The 17,733-nt window shown below is 46.1% G+C and overlaps 1 protein-coding gene across 1 annotated transcript in view; it reads right to left on the bottom strand.

Moving 5' to 3' along the window:
- Positions 1-241: 241 nt before the first annotated feature.
- The window catches only part of LOC106585158 (zinc finger SWIM domain-containing protein 6), a 47,711-nt gene continuing 30,219 nt past the window's right edge, over positions 242-17,733 (bottom strand). Inside the window, exons 2-14 of the mRNA XM_014171058.3 lie at positions 14,422-14,778; positions 13,895-14,043; positions 12,687-12,837; positions 11,034-11,213; positions 10,624-10,794; positions 10,284-10,430; positions 9,958-10,104; positions 9,299-9,559; positions 8,089-8,224; positions 4,418-4,575; positions 4,110-4,273; positions 3,944-4,025; positions 242-3,699 (exon numbers count right to left, since the gene is read on the bottom strand). Of these exons, the coding sequence (XP_014026533.1) occupies positions 2,834-3,699; positions 3,944-4,025; positions 4,110-4,273; positions 4,418-4,575; positions 8,089-8,224; positions 9,299-9,559; positions 9,958-10,104; positions 10,284-10,430; positions 10,624-10,794; positions 11,034-11,213; positions 12,687-12,837; positions 13,895-14,043; positions 14,422-14,778 (2,969 nt within the window). The 3' untranslated portion in view covers positions 242-2,833. The remainder of the gene's footprint in view (positions 3,700-3,943; positions 4,026-4,109; positions 4,274-4,417; positions 4,576-8,088; positions 8,225-9,298; positions 9,560-9,957; positions 10,105-10,283; positions 10,431-10,623; positions 10,795-11,033; positions 11,214-12,686; positions 12,838-13,894; positions 14,044-14,421; positions 14,779-17,733) is intronic.

The raw sequence follows: 17,733 nt of genomic DNA, 5'->3' as shown, positions 1-17,733 counted from the left end.
GATTCACAAACTATGGATGTGAATTAATACTGCTGTATTAATTCACCCAGAGGTGATAGTTTAAAACTGCATAATTATTTTCTTCTTTTGGTGTGGTTGATGTTGCTGCTGATCCAAACTCTCCTGATTGAGCTCAACTCGCTGGTCTGTTTCTATGTCGACCAACACATCTTGTCGAACAGCCTTGTGCCTCAGAAAGAGATGTACTGTAACCATTCACAAAACCAAGGAGGCCAAAATGTACCTTAAAAAAAAAAAAAACTTTAATTAAAACAAAACACAAATCAAGCGACTCATTAACAAGATTATAAAACAGTGATTTTAGTTACATAAATAAATTGATATTGGTGTATCAAATCTTAATTTCATAAGCATGTATACATGGATCATTGTAATAAATAAAATGGAAAAACAGAAGATTCTATTTCCTACACGAACAGAACAAAAAAAATAATAAAACAGCTAGAAAGAAAGAGGAAATCCTTTCATTAGAGGATGAGAGACACAGGACGACGTTTTTCCACCAAACACACGAGGAAATGCTTTGTTAAAAGCACAGAGTTTACAGAGCCCATTCAGTTACTAATTAAGGACACTAAAGCTGGGACCAAGGCGACTTGGCTTTCACTTCTTGGAACACATTTGTTTGGTTGTTAGAACTCCTGTTTGGTTACTTTAAAAAAGTGTTAAGACAAGGCAAGAGAAAAGGCTGTTTCTTCTTTAAAAAGAACAAGAGAAAGCGCTTCAACAAAAAAAAGAAAGAAAGAAAAATAAAGAAACAAGGCAAGTTATGAGTACAATTGCCGACCTTATACAGAGAGAGAGAGACACACTTGGTCTGTGCCATGTTCAGATGCAAGCAGACAGGAGGAGAACTGTAGTACATTGCAGCGGAGCACAATTCCTGTCCTCGGGGGTCACAGTCCTTCTGGTTTTATTGGATCAATCTGTGTCATTGATTGACCAGAGATTTCACACTACTGGTCAGCCAGGTATTGGTCTAAAGTTAGAGCTCTAAAGTCATTTCTCAACAGCTGATCAATGTTATGAAAAATCTATGCTCAGGTTGCCATATGCCATGTACAGTGTCATTGGAATACTGCACATCAGTCAAATACATACATCTCTTAATTGTGAAACAATAACAGAGTTTCACGGTACTCTAATAACTTGAATAGATACCAATCGAACCGTCGATACCAGTACAATAATCTCAGCCAATGTTTTAGTACTGACACTACTTGTGAGCCTACAGCAACCCTCCATTAGCCAATTCAGTCTTTCTGCCATGTTCCGTGGTAAATAAAAGTACAGAAAGACTAACAGAAAAAGAGCGAGCTACAGCGGCTTCAAGTATTTCACATTACATAGAATACTCTGTATAATTTAGTTAACGTATACTTTTGAATCCTCCATATTCAGACTTATACTATTGTATATATACACACAGTACAATAAATGCTTGCTCGTGTCACGTTTTTGTTTTCCTGTACTCGTTCGCTCTTCCTTTTTCCTTTTCGTTTTAGAGAAATCCCTGAGAACGTCTGTTGACAGTTGCTGAAGGTTCTACACATAGAAGAGGCCTATTAGAACCCGAATTCTAATGGTATTCTAATTGTTCTATGGTTCCACACGCACAGAAAGCATTGACACTGGCCCGTTCTGGAGCGACACTCCACAACTATAACCATGATCTGTAGTTAGTTACCCAGCCCGACACATCTTCCAGTAGCCTGGGTCACTATTCGGTGCCGGTCTGTTTCTTTTTTAGCTAACCTGTGTCTGGTTGTCTTGCCAAGGCAGCGATGTACTGTAGCATTGAATACAGAAACATTCAGGTAACCAGGCTAGTCTTCTGAGTACAGAAACAGTCAGGTAACCAGGCTAGTATTCCGATCCACCTGATCTCTAATGGATTTCTTCCATTTCTGAAACACCAACACAGTAAATTTAGCAAAGACTGGGTTAAACTGAAGAAGGTATGAGACAATGTCTCCAGCAACAGTTTATCTTAAGACTTCAACCAAAAAAACAAAGCCACAATTACAAGTTTGATGGGTTCTAAGTACATTTTGGGATACATCTGCCATAATACATCAAATGCTAGTAATCGCTTTTGATAATACTCCATATCCTCATCTTACGGTGCACGTGGCATTACTGTAGTCCTGTACTGCCGTCCTCAACCTAACAGATATTCATTATTACTACATCTGAAACAACGAGTCTGTTAAGAGCATTATTCTACAACCTATCTCATGCCTATGACCTAGAGAAAACGCAAGTGCCGAGTCAACAGAAATGCTAATGGTGGTTTTCTCAAGGAGCCAAGCTGTGCAGTGCATCCTACGTTCGGTAGCCAATAGCCAAGAGGTGCTGTGTGGTTTTAAAGCCATAGTGTCTCTTTGAGGCTGCCAATGCGTTTTTACACAAGCGCTTTTGCACAAGGGCCTTTAGCCACTTGACAACATATACTCAGTATAAAACCAAAATAAAAAAAACACAATAAAAAAAATGCTAATAATAAAAAATTAAAACAGAAAAAGTCATTTTCGTTATCCTGTTTTTCCTCTCGCACACACAAAGAAATACAACATTCACAACTTGACACATTTCTTCTTCTGAAAATAGAACACGTCTGTACACATAGCAATGATGGTAATAACGTTCATAACAATAACAGCAAATCACGATAATACCGTGTGGCTCTGTTGACCATTTCTTCTCTCCTTCTTTCGCTTCGTCTCTCTCTTTACTTGTCCATGTTCAAGTCCAAAAGAAGTTCAAAAAGGCAGACTCGAGTTAATAGAAAAGTACGAGGGACCGACCCTGGTCAGCCAAACCTCTCCCTTACCAGCATCATGAGTTTCTTCTTGCCCTTGTAGATCTGTTTGAGGTTGTCTATGAACTGGGTGAACTGGATGTGTCCGTCGTGGGCCATGAGGAACGTCTCCCGGGACTTCCCCAGGAACTCGATGAACTCGCTGTAGTGCCGCGGGCTGATGTGCGTGAGGCGAGAGTGCGTGGTGTTGATATAGGCCCCGATTGTGGCGTCCAGCAGCTGCCTGAGCGGAGCCTTGTCCAGCGACATCAGCTTCCCAGAGTTCCTGCGGCTGTGCAGCGCCGACACCATCCCCGGCGTGGTCAGCGTGCACCGCCGCAAAATGTCGGAAAGCACCGTGGCGCACTTCACGCTCTTCACCACCAGGGGGATGACGGCAGCCAGCTCGTTCTTGCCCAGCGAGTGACTCAGAGCGCAGGCCCACAGCACGTCGTTGATAGCCGGGTGGGTGTCCTGGTTGTAGCTGAGGTTTAGATGAGCCATGGCTAACGTGGCTAGCTTGTACGCCCTCATAGGGTACCCTCTGTGCTCCATGTACCTGGCTATCGTAAACAGCTGCGTGTAGCTCATCCCCGCGACGGCCGCGTCCAGGACGATCTGGTAGGCCGTCTCGAAGGCGATGTGGTCCTTCTCGCAGAGGGTGAGGGCGGAGAGAGCACAGTTCTGGGGGTCCTTCATGGCACACTGCAGGGCCAGGGTCCGGGCGGAGGAGGCCAGGTTCTCCTGCTGGTGACAGTCCAGGCGCAGGCGGACAATGGTGGTGTTGGACATGACGGTGGTGGCCACGATGCTGGTGGCCTCGGTCGGGGTGAAGAGGGTGAACCAACTCTGCATGATGCTGTCCAACGCATACACACCTGGGAGACACACACACACACACACACACACACACACACACACACACACACACACACACACACACACACACACACCCCCCCCCCCCCCCCCCCCCCCCCCCCCCCCCCCCCCCCCGGGAGAAGTCAGGGGATTAGCAGAGTAATTTGAATAACAAGACAATCCATTTTCAAGCCCTCATCCTGTCCATGAACTAAATCTGTACTATATTATAGAAAGTCAAAAGGGAAAACGGTGTACACGTACCTACTTCGGTTGCACAGGTAACTAACCACCGTACCATCTCCCTCCTCCTCCAATTTAACGTAGACAGGGTTATCCTCATCACCTGATGAACGAGAGACGGTTAGCAGTGGCAAAGAGGTGTGTTTGTGTGTGTGTGTGTGTGATCTGTATGTCTGTGTTTGTGTACCTGTAGCCCAAGCTCCAGTGAAACTTTGAGCAGTGTAATGTCTGGCAAGCTGTCCATCAGTGTAGCGATCTTGAAGGCGTCCTGGGCCAGTTTAAAGATGTGAGACGAGGAGTGAATGTTCTTCTGGATGGACTCTAACACTGTCTCCAGCTTACAACTATCACCTGGGACAACAGGGACAACACACGTACAGCACAATGACAAAGGAACCCAAATGTGTATGTGTGTGTGTTTACGTACGTGTGTGTGTGTTTACAGACGTGTGTGTGTGTTTACGTAAGTGTGTGTGTACGTAAGTGTGTGTGTACCTTTGGCTGCGGTCAGCATGGTGGAGGCCAGTTCACACTGCTGGGACTCTATGTGGGAGAGTGTGAACCAGCGAGGGTAGCGGTTGGGGACCACAGACACCATGTGATGGGGTCGCGACAGGTCACCTGACGAGGCTGTGGACTCCAACACAGGCAACCTGAGAAGCACAGAAAAACCATATGGCTGATTATGATCACACACAGACGCACACGAACACACACAGGCGCGTGCACAAAGCGCAATCAGCAAACGGACCTCCAGCAAGGTTCTGACAGTGTTCTGGAGTGCATTACGGTTGTTAGCCCATTACTGAAATGTACTTCCAACCTAGTCCTTAATTACAGAACTGAATCAACTGTAGCAGAACGACTGTTTTCTTGCTGTTAATGAAGACATCGGCTTGGAACACCTGCTAATGTATTAAACAGGCCCTATAGGACAGACTGACAGCACACAGAAACACACAGTCGTCTTCATGTCTGCTACTGTGGGCAGCTCATCTCTAATTCAACCCTCTTCTTCCAGCCCAGTTTCAAAGGTCTCGCTGCCTTTGAAAGAGAAGAGAACCTGGGCAGATCAACCAATCACAAAAGCTAATTGAGTCCATGGGGAAATTAGGGGATTCACCTTCCAGGCCTCTATGGCTGGACACACATCAAACACATACTTACACACATCAGCGCATGTACACACGCACGCGGGTGCACGGACACTCACACACGCATTGCGCACGCACTTCAGAGAAAAGGGCCAGAGATACAATTTCCACGTGAGCACCAACAAAATGTGTATTTAAAACATCTTGATCTGAAGCCTGTCGGTCCTAGACAAGGTAATAAGGGGTTGGTCTGGCCAACAGTCGTGCTAGATAAAAGGTGGGGGGAAAAGCAAGGTGAGAGCTGTGTGAGTGTGAACACAGACTCGGTGTGAAACGGAAGACGTGCTGATGCCATAGCAACAAGGGGTTCATTCCAAACACATCTAAAGAGCTGCTAAAAGCACCACCACACCGGGGGGGGGGGGGACGACGACGACGACGACGACTTCTGGACCATTCATGGGGTGGAACGAAGCAACAACAAAAAAAGGCATTCCCTAAAGATTGGAGCCTTCGTCAACATTCCTGTCTTTGTGTGACTTACCGAAATTGGTTACGGAGCTTCGGTAAGCCAAAGCTTGGAAAATACTCCATGTTTGAGTGAAAATCGTACATTCTTTTCCTGAAGCTGCATCTTTTATTCCACCTCAAAAACAAATCCATTGCTAGGGCTAGTATTCTCCTGCTCTCTCTCTCTCTGTCTCTCTGTCTCTCCTACTCATACAGCCTACTACAGGTATATGTACGCACAAGCTAGGCTATACATCAACCATAAACATTATGATCTTACCATATCGATGACACTGTAAAACACTCAATGCCGTGTTTACAGCAAATACTCAAAACAGAACCGTAAAAGTCCCATTTTTACAATGACACGTGTATCCATTTAACAGTAAGCCGTAACACACCCTTCAGTCCCAAGCCACTGATGAGGACAGTTACGGTGCCCGATTGGTCCTGTGGCACTATAGTGCCGTGTGAAACGTCACAACGGGATGCTTTGAATACTTTTCACACCAGAGGTGTTCAAGAGCGAGGGTGCCAGGGCCTCAGGGCAAGGGGCTCTGAAATTGTGCACGAATATTGCATTTTAAAAGCCTGTTATATTAAATGAAGTGTCCTTTAATATGGACCGCATGAAAAATGTCAATACATCTTTTTACCTTTTTTTTTTATAATGAATAAAGACTTGCTAAACTGCCAAAATTCTGCATTTTGACATGTCCCTCTGTGCGTCCTCTGTGACTTCTAGGAAGTTTAACCCACTTTACTCCAACATTGATTCAAGTTTTCACCATCATTGTAAAGTCCTAGTTACTTTTGTTGCTTTGACAATGTCATTTCGGAAGATTATTATTTATTTAATGTGATTCCCATGGACCCCAGGAAGAGTAGCTGCAGCTTTTAAAAAATGACAAAAATAATAAAAAATGTGTGATTAATTTTGAAGAAAAAAAACCTGTCCCTAATTTTAAGGTCAACCCTGTTACGTGAACTGAATTCTCATTTTAATATGTTGAAACCATAACTTTTGAAAAACATTTTTTTCAAAAAGATATATTGAACATCTAATAGTCAATTATAGTTTAAAAAGTAGGTGAGCTAGTTCTAACTATTTATGGCAATTTTCTAGTGTTTTGTGGTGGTGGGGTCAAGTGCAAGTGCTGGTTAAGAGAAATGACAGAACTTGGGAAGGTTGAAAACCAGGCGGGCTGCTGCCTACCCGATAAGTTGCAGGCACTTACTATAGTCCTTTGTTTTTATTTAACCTCTTGAAATGGGAAAACATGTTTTTTTTCTTAAGTTAAAAGGGTGCTCTTTATGACAGAATGTTAACATTTGGTAAAGAAGTTACACTACTTATTCACCTAGTTAACACCACGCAAAAAAAGGCACCTATAAATTGGTGGAACGACCCATAGATGGGATGTGAAAGAGAGAAACTATCCGGTTCCTTCATAGACTGGTCCTGGTTTCCGGTGAACATCGGTGAGACGACTGAACTTCCTACTTCCTGGTTTTCATCCTCAGACAAAGTAAACGCTTCACAGACGTCTATATTCACTTCCCCAAATCGATCAAATCACGGCATCCGCTGGAAGACTTCGACTCGAGATCTCTTCTTTATACAAAACGCTCCCTAGGCCACCGCGAAGACGAGTCAGGGCTCCACGGTAGAGACATTAGAACATCTTGATGGATATGCATCTTCATCAATCTAAAACTCCCGAAGCGTTAACAATATGAGGGTATTATCATGTCTTTCTACATAATATTCCATCCGCCCTGCACTAGTGAAATCAGCTGGGTGTGCCTATTGTACGTTCCTTGAGCTGAAGATCAATTCCTCCGTAGCGTTAAGCAGAGGTGTGAATAAGGAGAGGCTGTCTGAGTCTATGATAGTGTTGTAATGGGCCATTAAAAGCCAGTCTTTTTACCTAGCACTATATTTAACCAGCAGCACCTTTCCCATGGGATTGGGAAAGCACACACTGCTATCATATTACGGCAGCACCACGCTACATTGCACACATTCATTACGTGCTGAGCAGTCAGACAACCAGGACCCTGGAGCAGCTCGAAGTAGTGGCCACATTATTCTACCTCACCCCCTTCCACAGGGCTGGGTGGGGGGAGAAGTGGACTGGGGAGGGCTGGAGCCCTGTGGAAATGCTGCGGTGCATTTTCATTACACTCCAGCCTCTGCTTCGGCTTGCATCTTTCCGTACGCGACGTAGCTCTTCCTCGTTCACGTTCATTTAGCATCACCACATTGTTAGCATGGTTCAAAGCGCAGCTCGTTGAGAAGTGAAAATGGTAGAGAGATGTTAGCGTTAGCCACGTAGCTGTCCTGTCCCTGTAGGCCAGGCGTGTGCGAGCCTGCTCATTACACACACACTAATTAAACTCTCATTAACATCATTAATATGCACTGATCCAGGTCCCCCTACGAACATCAAAACAGAGCCGCCCCATCTGCACAACACACGCGCATGCACAGCGCACGCACAACACAAACAACACACACACACACACAAAACACAAATAATGATAAGGTGAGAGACTCACCGCATGGCTCTCAGTGCAATCTTGTACGCCAGTTCAGCGTCGTGAGGTAGGAGAGAGGTGAAGAGATAGCGGGTGAAGGTATGCATGGGAACACTCTCTCTGTGGACAATCTCTCCCAGGCCACTGTATGGCCCACCTGGGGACACACGGAGGGAGGAAGAACATGTTAACCCACAGGCCAGTGTGTTTCAGACAGGAAGAGAGTAGGGTGAAACAGTCTGGAACAAATCAAAAGAACATTGAAATATCAGATGCAAAAATAGAAAATACATTTCATTATATTTCGGTCTGTGGTGCCGTATAAAAAGGAGAATGTGTGAGTACAGTATACTTATAAGTGTGTGTGTGTGTGTGTGTGTGTGTGTGTGTGTGTGTGTGTGTGTGTGTGTGTGTGTGTGGGGATTATTGCGTGGCTAGACAGTGGCTATCATAGTTTCCTCCTCCCAGTCTCAGTCCAGAGGAGAAAAGGCCACGCAGCACAAAGCGGTCACCATGACGTGGTGAATGCCATATGGCCAGATGTGCAGACTAGGCTTCCCTCCCCCTCGTCTCCGCTGGGTTATTCTAGACTGAACAGCCCCTCCCCGCCCCCCGACCACAAGCCCCATTACAGTCTCCAGCAGTCTTAGGCCTTAGAGCCTGGGACTCAATTACCAACCAGCCCAGAGGTGGGTGGTCGTCCTGGGCAGAGGCAGGGGTTAGGGTGGGACTGGAGGTTTGAGGGCTGGGTCTACCATCTCTCCCACTCCCATAACCAAACCACAGCAGTCACATTCTGTCCCAGTACAAGATGTCAGTACAGTGTGTGTGTGTGTGTGTGTGTGTGTGTGTGTGTGTGTGTGTGTGTGTGTGTGTGTGTGTGGCTGCCGACACATCGCTAGTTTTACTGTGTGAGGCTTATTTTGGTCTGGCTTAAGGCGGTTCTAGTTATATTTACCCCACTGAATGAAAGATAATAAGATAATAAATATTGAGATGGAGGAGTGAAATATGCTTCAGCATAGAGCCTCAATGCTTGGAGAGAAGGAAGGAGAGAGGGAAGGAGAGACCAAAAGCCCGCTCTCGTTTTACCTCACACAGCTACAGCTCAGCCATGGAAACACATACTCCACACATTCATAACAACCATATGGCAGATTATTTTACGCTTTATCCGATAACCAAAGTAAAAGGACACTGTGTGTGTGTGTGTGTGTGTGTGTGTTCTCACTCTCTAACAGGAAGACGGCTTGTTTGCGGAAGATCTTGACCAGCGTGTCATCCAGCTCCACTTCCTGCAGCTTGGCCAATAGCTGCTCTTCGTTGCGACACACCTTCTCCTGGGCGTACAGCCCATCAGGCATCACCCTCTGCTGGCCTAAGCCAATCAGAGCAGTCTCCACAGCCAGCGCCCCGTATGATTCGCCCTCGCCTAGCAACCTCTGCACTGGCAACCGCTGCAGCTCCGCACGACTCACCACACTGGAACAATCTAAGCGAGAGAGAGAGAGAGACACAAAGGGTCAGTACCTAGTAGTCCGTTTTTCAGTGTTCTCTGAGGTTTGGAGCCTCCCTCCTAGTCCACAACACTGAGGGTCAGTCTGTCCCAAACAGCACCCTATTCAATATAGACTGCACATTTGACCACGTCCCAGGTCAAAGTATTTGGGACGGGCCCAAGACCTCCAGCTCGTAATTTTCCATATCACCGGGTTAGCTTAGTGTGTGCCTTGACAATTTTTTTTACTAGGAGAGGAAAGACAGAGGGATAAGAAAAGGGGAATTTTTAAGCAAGGGCTGAGAGAGGGACCATCTGAGTGAGAAAAAAGGAGAAGAGTAGAATCAAAAGATGGAGACAAAGAAGACTAGATTGATTCTTCTTTTTAGTACCTGAGAGGTCAAGGCAGGTGTTGGCCCCCTCCTCTGCCCCCCGTCCCGTCTCAGTGAGGGTGCTGAACAGGGTGCCGATGGGATCCAGGGGGTGACCCACCCAGCCTTCCATGTTGGTTATGGAGGTGATGGCTTTATGGAGCAGCTCTGTCACGGACAGGATGCAACACATGTCAACTACAGGGCACATAGTAACATAGTGTCAACCCCATTGACACTGCTACTTTAGTATGTAACAGAGCTCTATATCTGCACTTATGAGGCTTTATAAGAGTCCATTGAGGGCTTTATAGCAGTCCTACGTCATCTAATAAGTGCAGTCTGACCTTTCTTATGTCGGCGGAAGTGCTCCAGTTGTCTCTGCTGCTGCCGCCGCAGTGTGTTTACCACGGCAATGGCCAATCGAAGTGCTTCGCGGGGGTAACCATGGGAACGCAGGGCGTCCACCCGAGCACAAGCCGTCGGGACGTGTTCTGAGAGACACAGAGACAGAGAGAGATGAACTAATGTTGTCTTTATCCCTTTCTATAAGGCTTTTGGCAAAATGTGACCACTTGACATAAGACAACACACATATTGACACACAGTCCTCCGTTTCCCCTTTACACACACCAAGCATCACGATACACACAAAAAATAAAAACACACTCTCAAACACACACTCACCGTGCCACATGGGCCATCCACGTGTGTCGAAGAGCGAGCCGTCCTGGTTGTCATGGTAACAGTAGTTGGCATAGAGGTCGCTGGCAATGATGTGCTGCAGGTGACGATCCTGCCAGTGGAGGTCACACGCCTCGATTGCCCGTGTGAACACCGTCCTGTGGGGACGCGACTCTGACAGGATGGAGAGGGAGAGAGACTCGCATTAAACAGAGAAGAGAGAAGGGAGGAGGAGGGATAGAGGGATGGAGTGGGAGAGGGTACTGGAGGGAGGGAGAGTTCAAACGTTGGCTGCAGGCTAACAAAAAGAGAGATGGAGCGAGGGAGACCGAGAAGACAAGAAAGACAGATATACACAGAGAGAAAGAAAGATGGAGGGTTGATGTGGAGAAAGAAAGAGTCCCGTCTCTCACCTTGGTTGCCATGGGCACCCTGAGGCAGGGAGTGGGTGAGGTTGGGCAGATCGTTGCCATGGTTACCATCCTCCCAGGGGCACACGTCCACGCTGTTCCACCTCCTCAGCTCTCTGAGCCACGAGCACTTCTGCTCCGTCTTACAGTGGGGGTTCAACACGATACACATCCACAGGGCACCTGCACACACAAACCACACGTGCACACGCACACACAGGTTAGGTCTTATCCCACCCAAGGTCATGTTTGACTTCAGGCTAAAATCAGGAGAGTGGTCTGAAGGTGGTAAACCCACAGAACCAAACTAAACTGCAGGTAAAAAAGAGATCCCCGTCAATCTTTTGTTTTGGACCCACATTTTTTGGTCTATTGTTGTGTTGTTATTTAGAGATGGGTTTTAAAGTTTATCCAACTTTTCAAAGAAATCTAAAGTTGAGATATTCTGTAAAAAAAAAATCACCCCCCCCCCCGCGCAAAAACGTCAGGGAGTTGGATACTTTGTAGTTGTAGATACAGTCTTGCGCTGACGCACGAACCTTTCTTGTCGACAAACTCTTTGAAAAGCGGGAACTGTATTTGTCCTTCACGCACCGTCACAGACACACACTGCATACATCAATACCAGGTAAACAGAAACAAACTCAAGACTAAAAGTGAAGAAGTCTCCATGGATATCGTAACACATTCAGGAAGATGTAGGACGATAGTGTCACAGAGACAAACCAAAAACACATCAGCTAATACACCACACACACACACACTATGATGTGGCAACGATTGATGGACATAAAGGAGGATGAAAACGTTCAGAAAGGCAGAGAGAGAGAGAGCAACAAGGACAGATGGTCAGAAAAAAAAGGAAACGGGGTGGTTAGCCAACAGAGATGAAGTAGAGGAGAAATGAAGGAAGGACGGCGGTGTCTGGATGAGAGGAGAGAAGTAGCCGGCCCTGACGAGGACTAAAAGACAAAAGTGGAAAGCAGCCGAGCCGAGAGGCAGGATTTGCCACATATCAAGCAGTCAGAGAAGGACTCAGAGTCTGGACGTCAACGCATTGTTACACTTCTAAAAATACAAATCAAAGCAGAAAATCAAAGCAGAAAACTGTCTTTCTGTCTGTCTGTCAACATAGTGAATAATAAATGTGAAAATACAGAAATGAAAATAGGAGGTTGACATCCAGAGACTTTTTTTGTCCCCATTCGCACATTAGCAGGAGAGCACAACTAACATAACATAGGCTGCATAACCCCAAAACCTCAATCAGTGTGTGTGTGTGTGTGTGTGTGTGTGTGTGTGTGTGTGTGTGTGTGTGTGTGGGTGTGTGTGTGTGTATACAAGTAATCTGTACTGAAGGCCACAGTGGACATGTGAGTGCTTCCTATCTAAAGTCGATAAATAAATAATTAAGCAGAGATAAAGGGAGTATGGTATGGTGATTGCGTGTGGAGAAGACGGCAGCAGAGTTTAATGATAAATACAACAGTACGTAAGGTTGCCGTTTGTGTTGTCTATCAGTAAAGATGTACAGTACATAAAGTAGCCTACTGTATGTGTGTGAGCATGCATGTTTGTTTGCAAATGTGAATTTATCCTGCGGTTCATTAGTGTGTGTCTGTGTGTGTGTGTGTGTGTGAGTGGATATACACTCACCTAGTTCGTCCCAGAGCTGTCTGTACTTGTCGTTCATGGTGGTGCCCTGCTGTCTCCACAGTGCCAGGCGAGGGTCGGCCATAAACTGTTCTGTGATCAGTGTTAACATCCGTGCTCCGTTAGAGTCACGCATACGCAGCATCTCCCTCACCTATGGGACAGGGAGGACAGCATCAGTGTGTGTGTGTGTATATGTATGTATGTATGTATGTATGTATGTATGTATGTATGTATGTATGTAGAGCTTAATGCAGGCAGATGTTAAAACTAGGGGCGGAGGTTCTAATGGCCAGCCAGTATTTACATAGTGGTCAACACACTAGTGCTAGGCTAAATATTTCACATTAGCACTAGGCTAAATACTTCACACTAGCGCTAGGCTACATATTTCACACTAGCGCTAGGCTACATATTTCACACTAGCGCTAGGCTACATATTTCACACTAGCGCTAGGCTACATATTTCACACTAGCGCTAGGCTACATATTTCACACTAGCGCTAGGCTACATATTTCACATTAGCGCTAGGCTACATATTTCACATTAGCGCTAGGCTAAATATTTCACATTAGCGCTAGGCTTTAGCCTGTGTTCCTAACGGCACACTTTTCCATATGTAGCGCACTATTTCTGACGAAAGTCCATACCCTATTCTATAAGAACTACTTTTGACCAGTGTCCAGATGGGCCATTATCAAAAAATAGTGCACAACATAGGTGAAAGTCCTTTGGCACACAGAGTAAATATTTTACATTAGCGCTAGGCTAAATCTACACTAGAAGAGCATATCATATTGCTGAGCTTGGCACATCAGCCAGACTAACACTCATCTGGTGTAGAGACAGGTATACATCAAGGGCTAAAAGAAACATCAAACCTCAACAATTGTACGGTTTAATGTATGTGCCAACTGCCATGCTAATGGCTCTTTAGACTAACAGAGAAACAGTGGCTTTGAACTGAACAGAAACAACTTGGCTGTGGAAATACACTGGGAGAAATGCGATGTTGATGTTAATGCGTTTATATATGAAAGGAGATATAATGCAACGTTTCAGCCTCTTCCAGTGGTAATAATAGTCATTGCAAAGTTTTACATAGAGACGCGGTGAGTGTCTAGAGGAGGGGAGTGTGTGTGTGTCTGACGCTCCTGTGTGTGTCTGATGGGCATGTGTGTGTCTGATGGGCATGTGTGTGTGGTGTTACCTTGCTAAACAGGAGGTTGAGTTGTTTCCCAGAGCCATGGTATCCTCCCTGTGACAGGAAGAGTTTCACCTGCTCCTGGACCTGCTCCTCATCCAAGTGCCAACAGTTCTCATCATCCACACTGGCCCCTGCAGTGGGGTCCGGGGCCCCTACACACACACAGAGCGAGACAGAGAGCAAGGTTAGTTACACACACATTTCTCATCATCCACACTGGCCCCTGGGGTCCGAGGCCCCTACGCAGGCAGGCACACAAACACACAATGAGACATTCTACATTTGATTTGTTTAATAAAGAACTCTAATCTAATTTAAGGTAACTTGTGGAGCTGTAGAAACCTTTCAGTCATCCTTTTACCCCTTTACCTACCCGTCTCTCTAAGGTAAATAAAGACCAGGTTTTTAGTGTTGTTTAGAGGTGGACAGAGCTTTAATTTACAGGCAGGATCAGACTAATGAGCAGCATTGATCTGCCCAGCCTTTACCTTTAGCACAGTCAATGTCCTCAGCGGGGCCTACACACTCACCGTGGACCTGGTTGATCTCAGAGTTAGTTGACAGGATCTCATCTGCCAGTTTCTGTGCGGTGGGCAACACCTCTGTATGATGCACTGATATCAGGTACTGGACAAACTTCTGCAGCTGATCTCTGCTCATCTGGAACAGCGTCTCTGAGATGGGCAGGTGCAGTTTGACCTGCTCGGGCTTCCGTACGCGGTACAGGGCCAGCGCTACCACGTGGGCGCAGTAGAATATGTCCTTGTTGCCGCAGCTACAGGTCACCGCGGTGATCTTACAGCGGTCGAAGCTGACGCTCACGCTGCAGACCATCTCAGGCTGAGAGGACGTGGCCGGGTCTGTTACCGTACCACTCAGATGGAACCCTGGGAAGAGAGAAGAAAAAATAAATAATAATTCATTTCAACAATCCTTTATTGTGAATCCACTATAAAATAAAAGAGGAGAGGTGAAAGAAAGAGGGGTGAGAGATAGGATATAAAAGAGGAGAGGGGAAAAAAAAGACAGGGATATGAATTTCAAGCCCATTATGATTGGGACATCATGCAGGACTTAGGACACAGAAGCCCAACCCTGTCTAAAACCACTAAACAACACAAAAGCATCAGGGAGATGTTAATTAAGCAATTTACATTTTATTGAATTAAAATGACGAAGCCATGTCCTCTCAGTAAAAAGGCATGTCACGCGTAAAGATCACGTAAACCTTCCTTAACCTTATGAAAGGGGTGCATAGATATTCCATATTCTCCGAACATGAAAGCAGGGCCACATTGAGTACAGATTGACGTCCTGTGGCAGGTTGGGTCAACAACGATAGCAGCACAGATAGGGAGAGTGAGAGATGCAAAGTATGTGTGTGTGTGTGTGTGTGTGTGTGTGTGTGTGTGTGTGTGTGTGTGTGTGTGTGTGTGTGTGTGTGTGTGTGTATCAATAATGGAACCCGCTCATTTGAATAGTGTTTGATCTCCTCCGGAGCGCTGCGTTTCCAGAGGCGGGGGCATTATTCCACTATGAATATGCATGAGGAGGGCAGGGCTGCTAGCGCTGGTATTAAAACACACACTGATGAGCATATGAAAGGGACGCGGCCAGCGTGAGATCATGCATTTATTAATATTGGGGAGGGGCCAGGGAGACAAGAGTGGTGTGAATTAATTTATGCGCTTCGTAAAAGAGAGAGAAAAACATATTGGGGCCAAGTGGAGACATACATGCATAAATACGCTTATCAAAAGGGATGTGGCTTGCTGTGATATCAGCAGTGTAATAACAGGGATATCAAAGCTGCCGCCGCTACTCGACATGGGGCCGTGCATTACCAGGAGGAGGCTTGAATACGGCATCCCATACAAGACGAGACCGCAACAGAATGAGTCGGAACCCCGAAGCCTACCCCCCCATGCTAAAATAAACCCTTTATGAAGAATGAACAGCGAAAATGGGGGAGCGGGTAGAGGTAGTCATCTAACCTGTGAGACCCCATGCTGTTTGTTTGAGCCCCACGGCCTTCGGGCGGGAGGAGTCGGGCCTAAGCCGCGTCTCAGAGCAATAATGCTACTCTTAAAAACAGTGCGTCTGTGTGTGTGTGTGTGTGTGTGTGCGCGCGCGGCTCAGAAACAGGTCCAGCGTGTGCTCTCCAACCTTTCACAAGCAAGTCCCAGTCCAAAGAGCGGGAATAACAAGAACATCAGAAACATGTGCGGTTCAAAAAGAGAACTCGGCAGCTCTGATACACGCCTGTAGAAAAACTAACACCTACCTATCCCTTATTTTTAGCAGACCAGAAACCTACACCATACAATGACCAATAGTGTTAATAGGAATACAAATGGAGACGGCAAACAAAAGCTTGATAAAACACAAAACCTATGGCAAACTCTTAAAAGCAGAGTCCAGATAGATTCCATAACACAATAAAACACCAAAGCCTATCACATTTTAAGACTGCTGCCATGGCTCTTTATTGGGTGCTCCCTCCCTCTCTTACACACATACAAAACATGAAAACGCACACACACACACACACACACACACACACACACACACACACACCCTTTCTCTCACTCTTCTTCCCCCAACTGCTGGTTGGTATGAGGCCTTCAGTATCTCATGTGCTAGCTATTAGACTGTGTTCCCGTCACCTGCAGCTGCAGAGAGCAGCTTAGGGCTGTTGCTGTGTGTTGGAAAGGCCAGGGTGGACTTTCAAAGGAACCGTGGCGGACATTTTTAGAACAAGGCCTCTGTGAGGTTGCCCTAGAAACCCCTCATGACCGGTCTGGTGAAATCACACTTGGCTTCAAGCACACCCTGAGTGTGTGTGTGTGTGTGTGTGTGTGTGTGTGTGTGAGAGTGAGTGAAGAGTGAAAACGGGAGGAGTGTATGCAAGCAGTAGAGAGTGAGTGTATGTGTAAACCCACAGGGCCCCTGGACCACCCATACACTTGGGGGCCCACATCAAAGCACTAGCCTAGATACTCTCTCTCCCTCTCTGCTTTTGAAACCGTATGAGTGGTGATAAGCCAGCAAGCTCTCTCGACCAGCTACAAGCCCTCCTTCCTCTCATTCAACGACATGGGGCCCCCAAAATACCAAAACCCTGATCTTATTTCAGGGAGAAGGAGAGGCCAAAGCCCCTCCAGAATTAACCCACTCCGACCCACAGGAGGAAGAATGTAGGCTTTATATAGGATTTGAGCATTCCCACATTAAGAGACCTAGTTGAGGCTGGGAGGCTGCTTGCCTAAGCACAAAAGCTCTCAGTTTGCAACCACTGGGGTAAATTAGACTGAGCATCATACATATATTTCCAAGTCAATGCAGACAATTCAGCCACAGCGGCGGGTGGTTCATGAAATGTATTTGCTGAATTGGTTTATGAGTAACTGTCACTTCGATATAATATGACACAGTCCTGTGTGTGTGTGTGTGTGTGTGTGTGTGTGTGTGTGTGTGTGTGTGTGTGTGTGTGTGTGTGTGTGTGTGTGTGTGTGTGTGTGTGTGTTTTATAGAGAAGAGGATAGAGAGAAGAGAAGGCTCATTCGCCCCTTTAGCTTTGAGATCTAATCAAATTACCCCAATTTCAGCTTAGCAGAAGAAAGCAATAGAAGGGGATCCTATGGTAGCCAGAGGGACCCTATGGTAGCCAGAGGGACCCTATGGTATCTAAAGAGCATGTTGGTAGTCTGGAATTCCATCTGGCCTGAAAGAAGATCTACTGTAGGACCAGAGTTGGGATGCATATCCGTATGGGCCCTGGTCAAAAGTAGTGCACTAAACAGGGAACAGGGTGCCATTTGGGATGGACACTTGGAGTTCTG

The sequence above is a fragment of the Salmo salar genome, chromosome 24 (genome assembly GCF_965601325.2).
Source record: "Salmo salar chromosome 24, fSalSal1, whole genome shotgun sequence".
Taxonomy (NCBI): Eukaryota; Metazoa; Chordata; class Actinopteri; order Salmoniformes; family Salmonidae; genus Salmo; species Salmo salar.
This window is presented reverse-complemented; position numbering and strand designations above follow the sequence as displayed.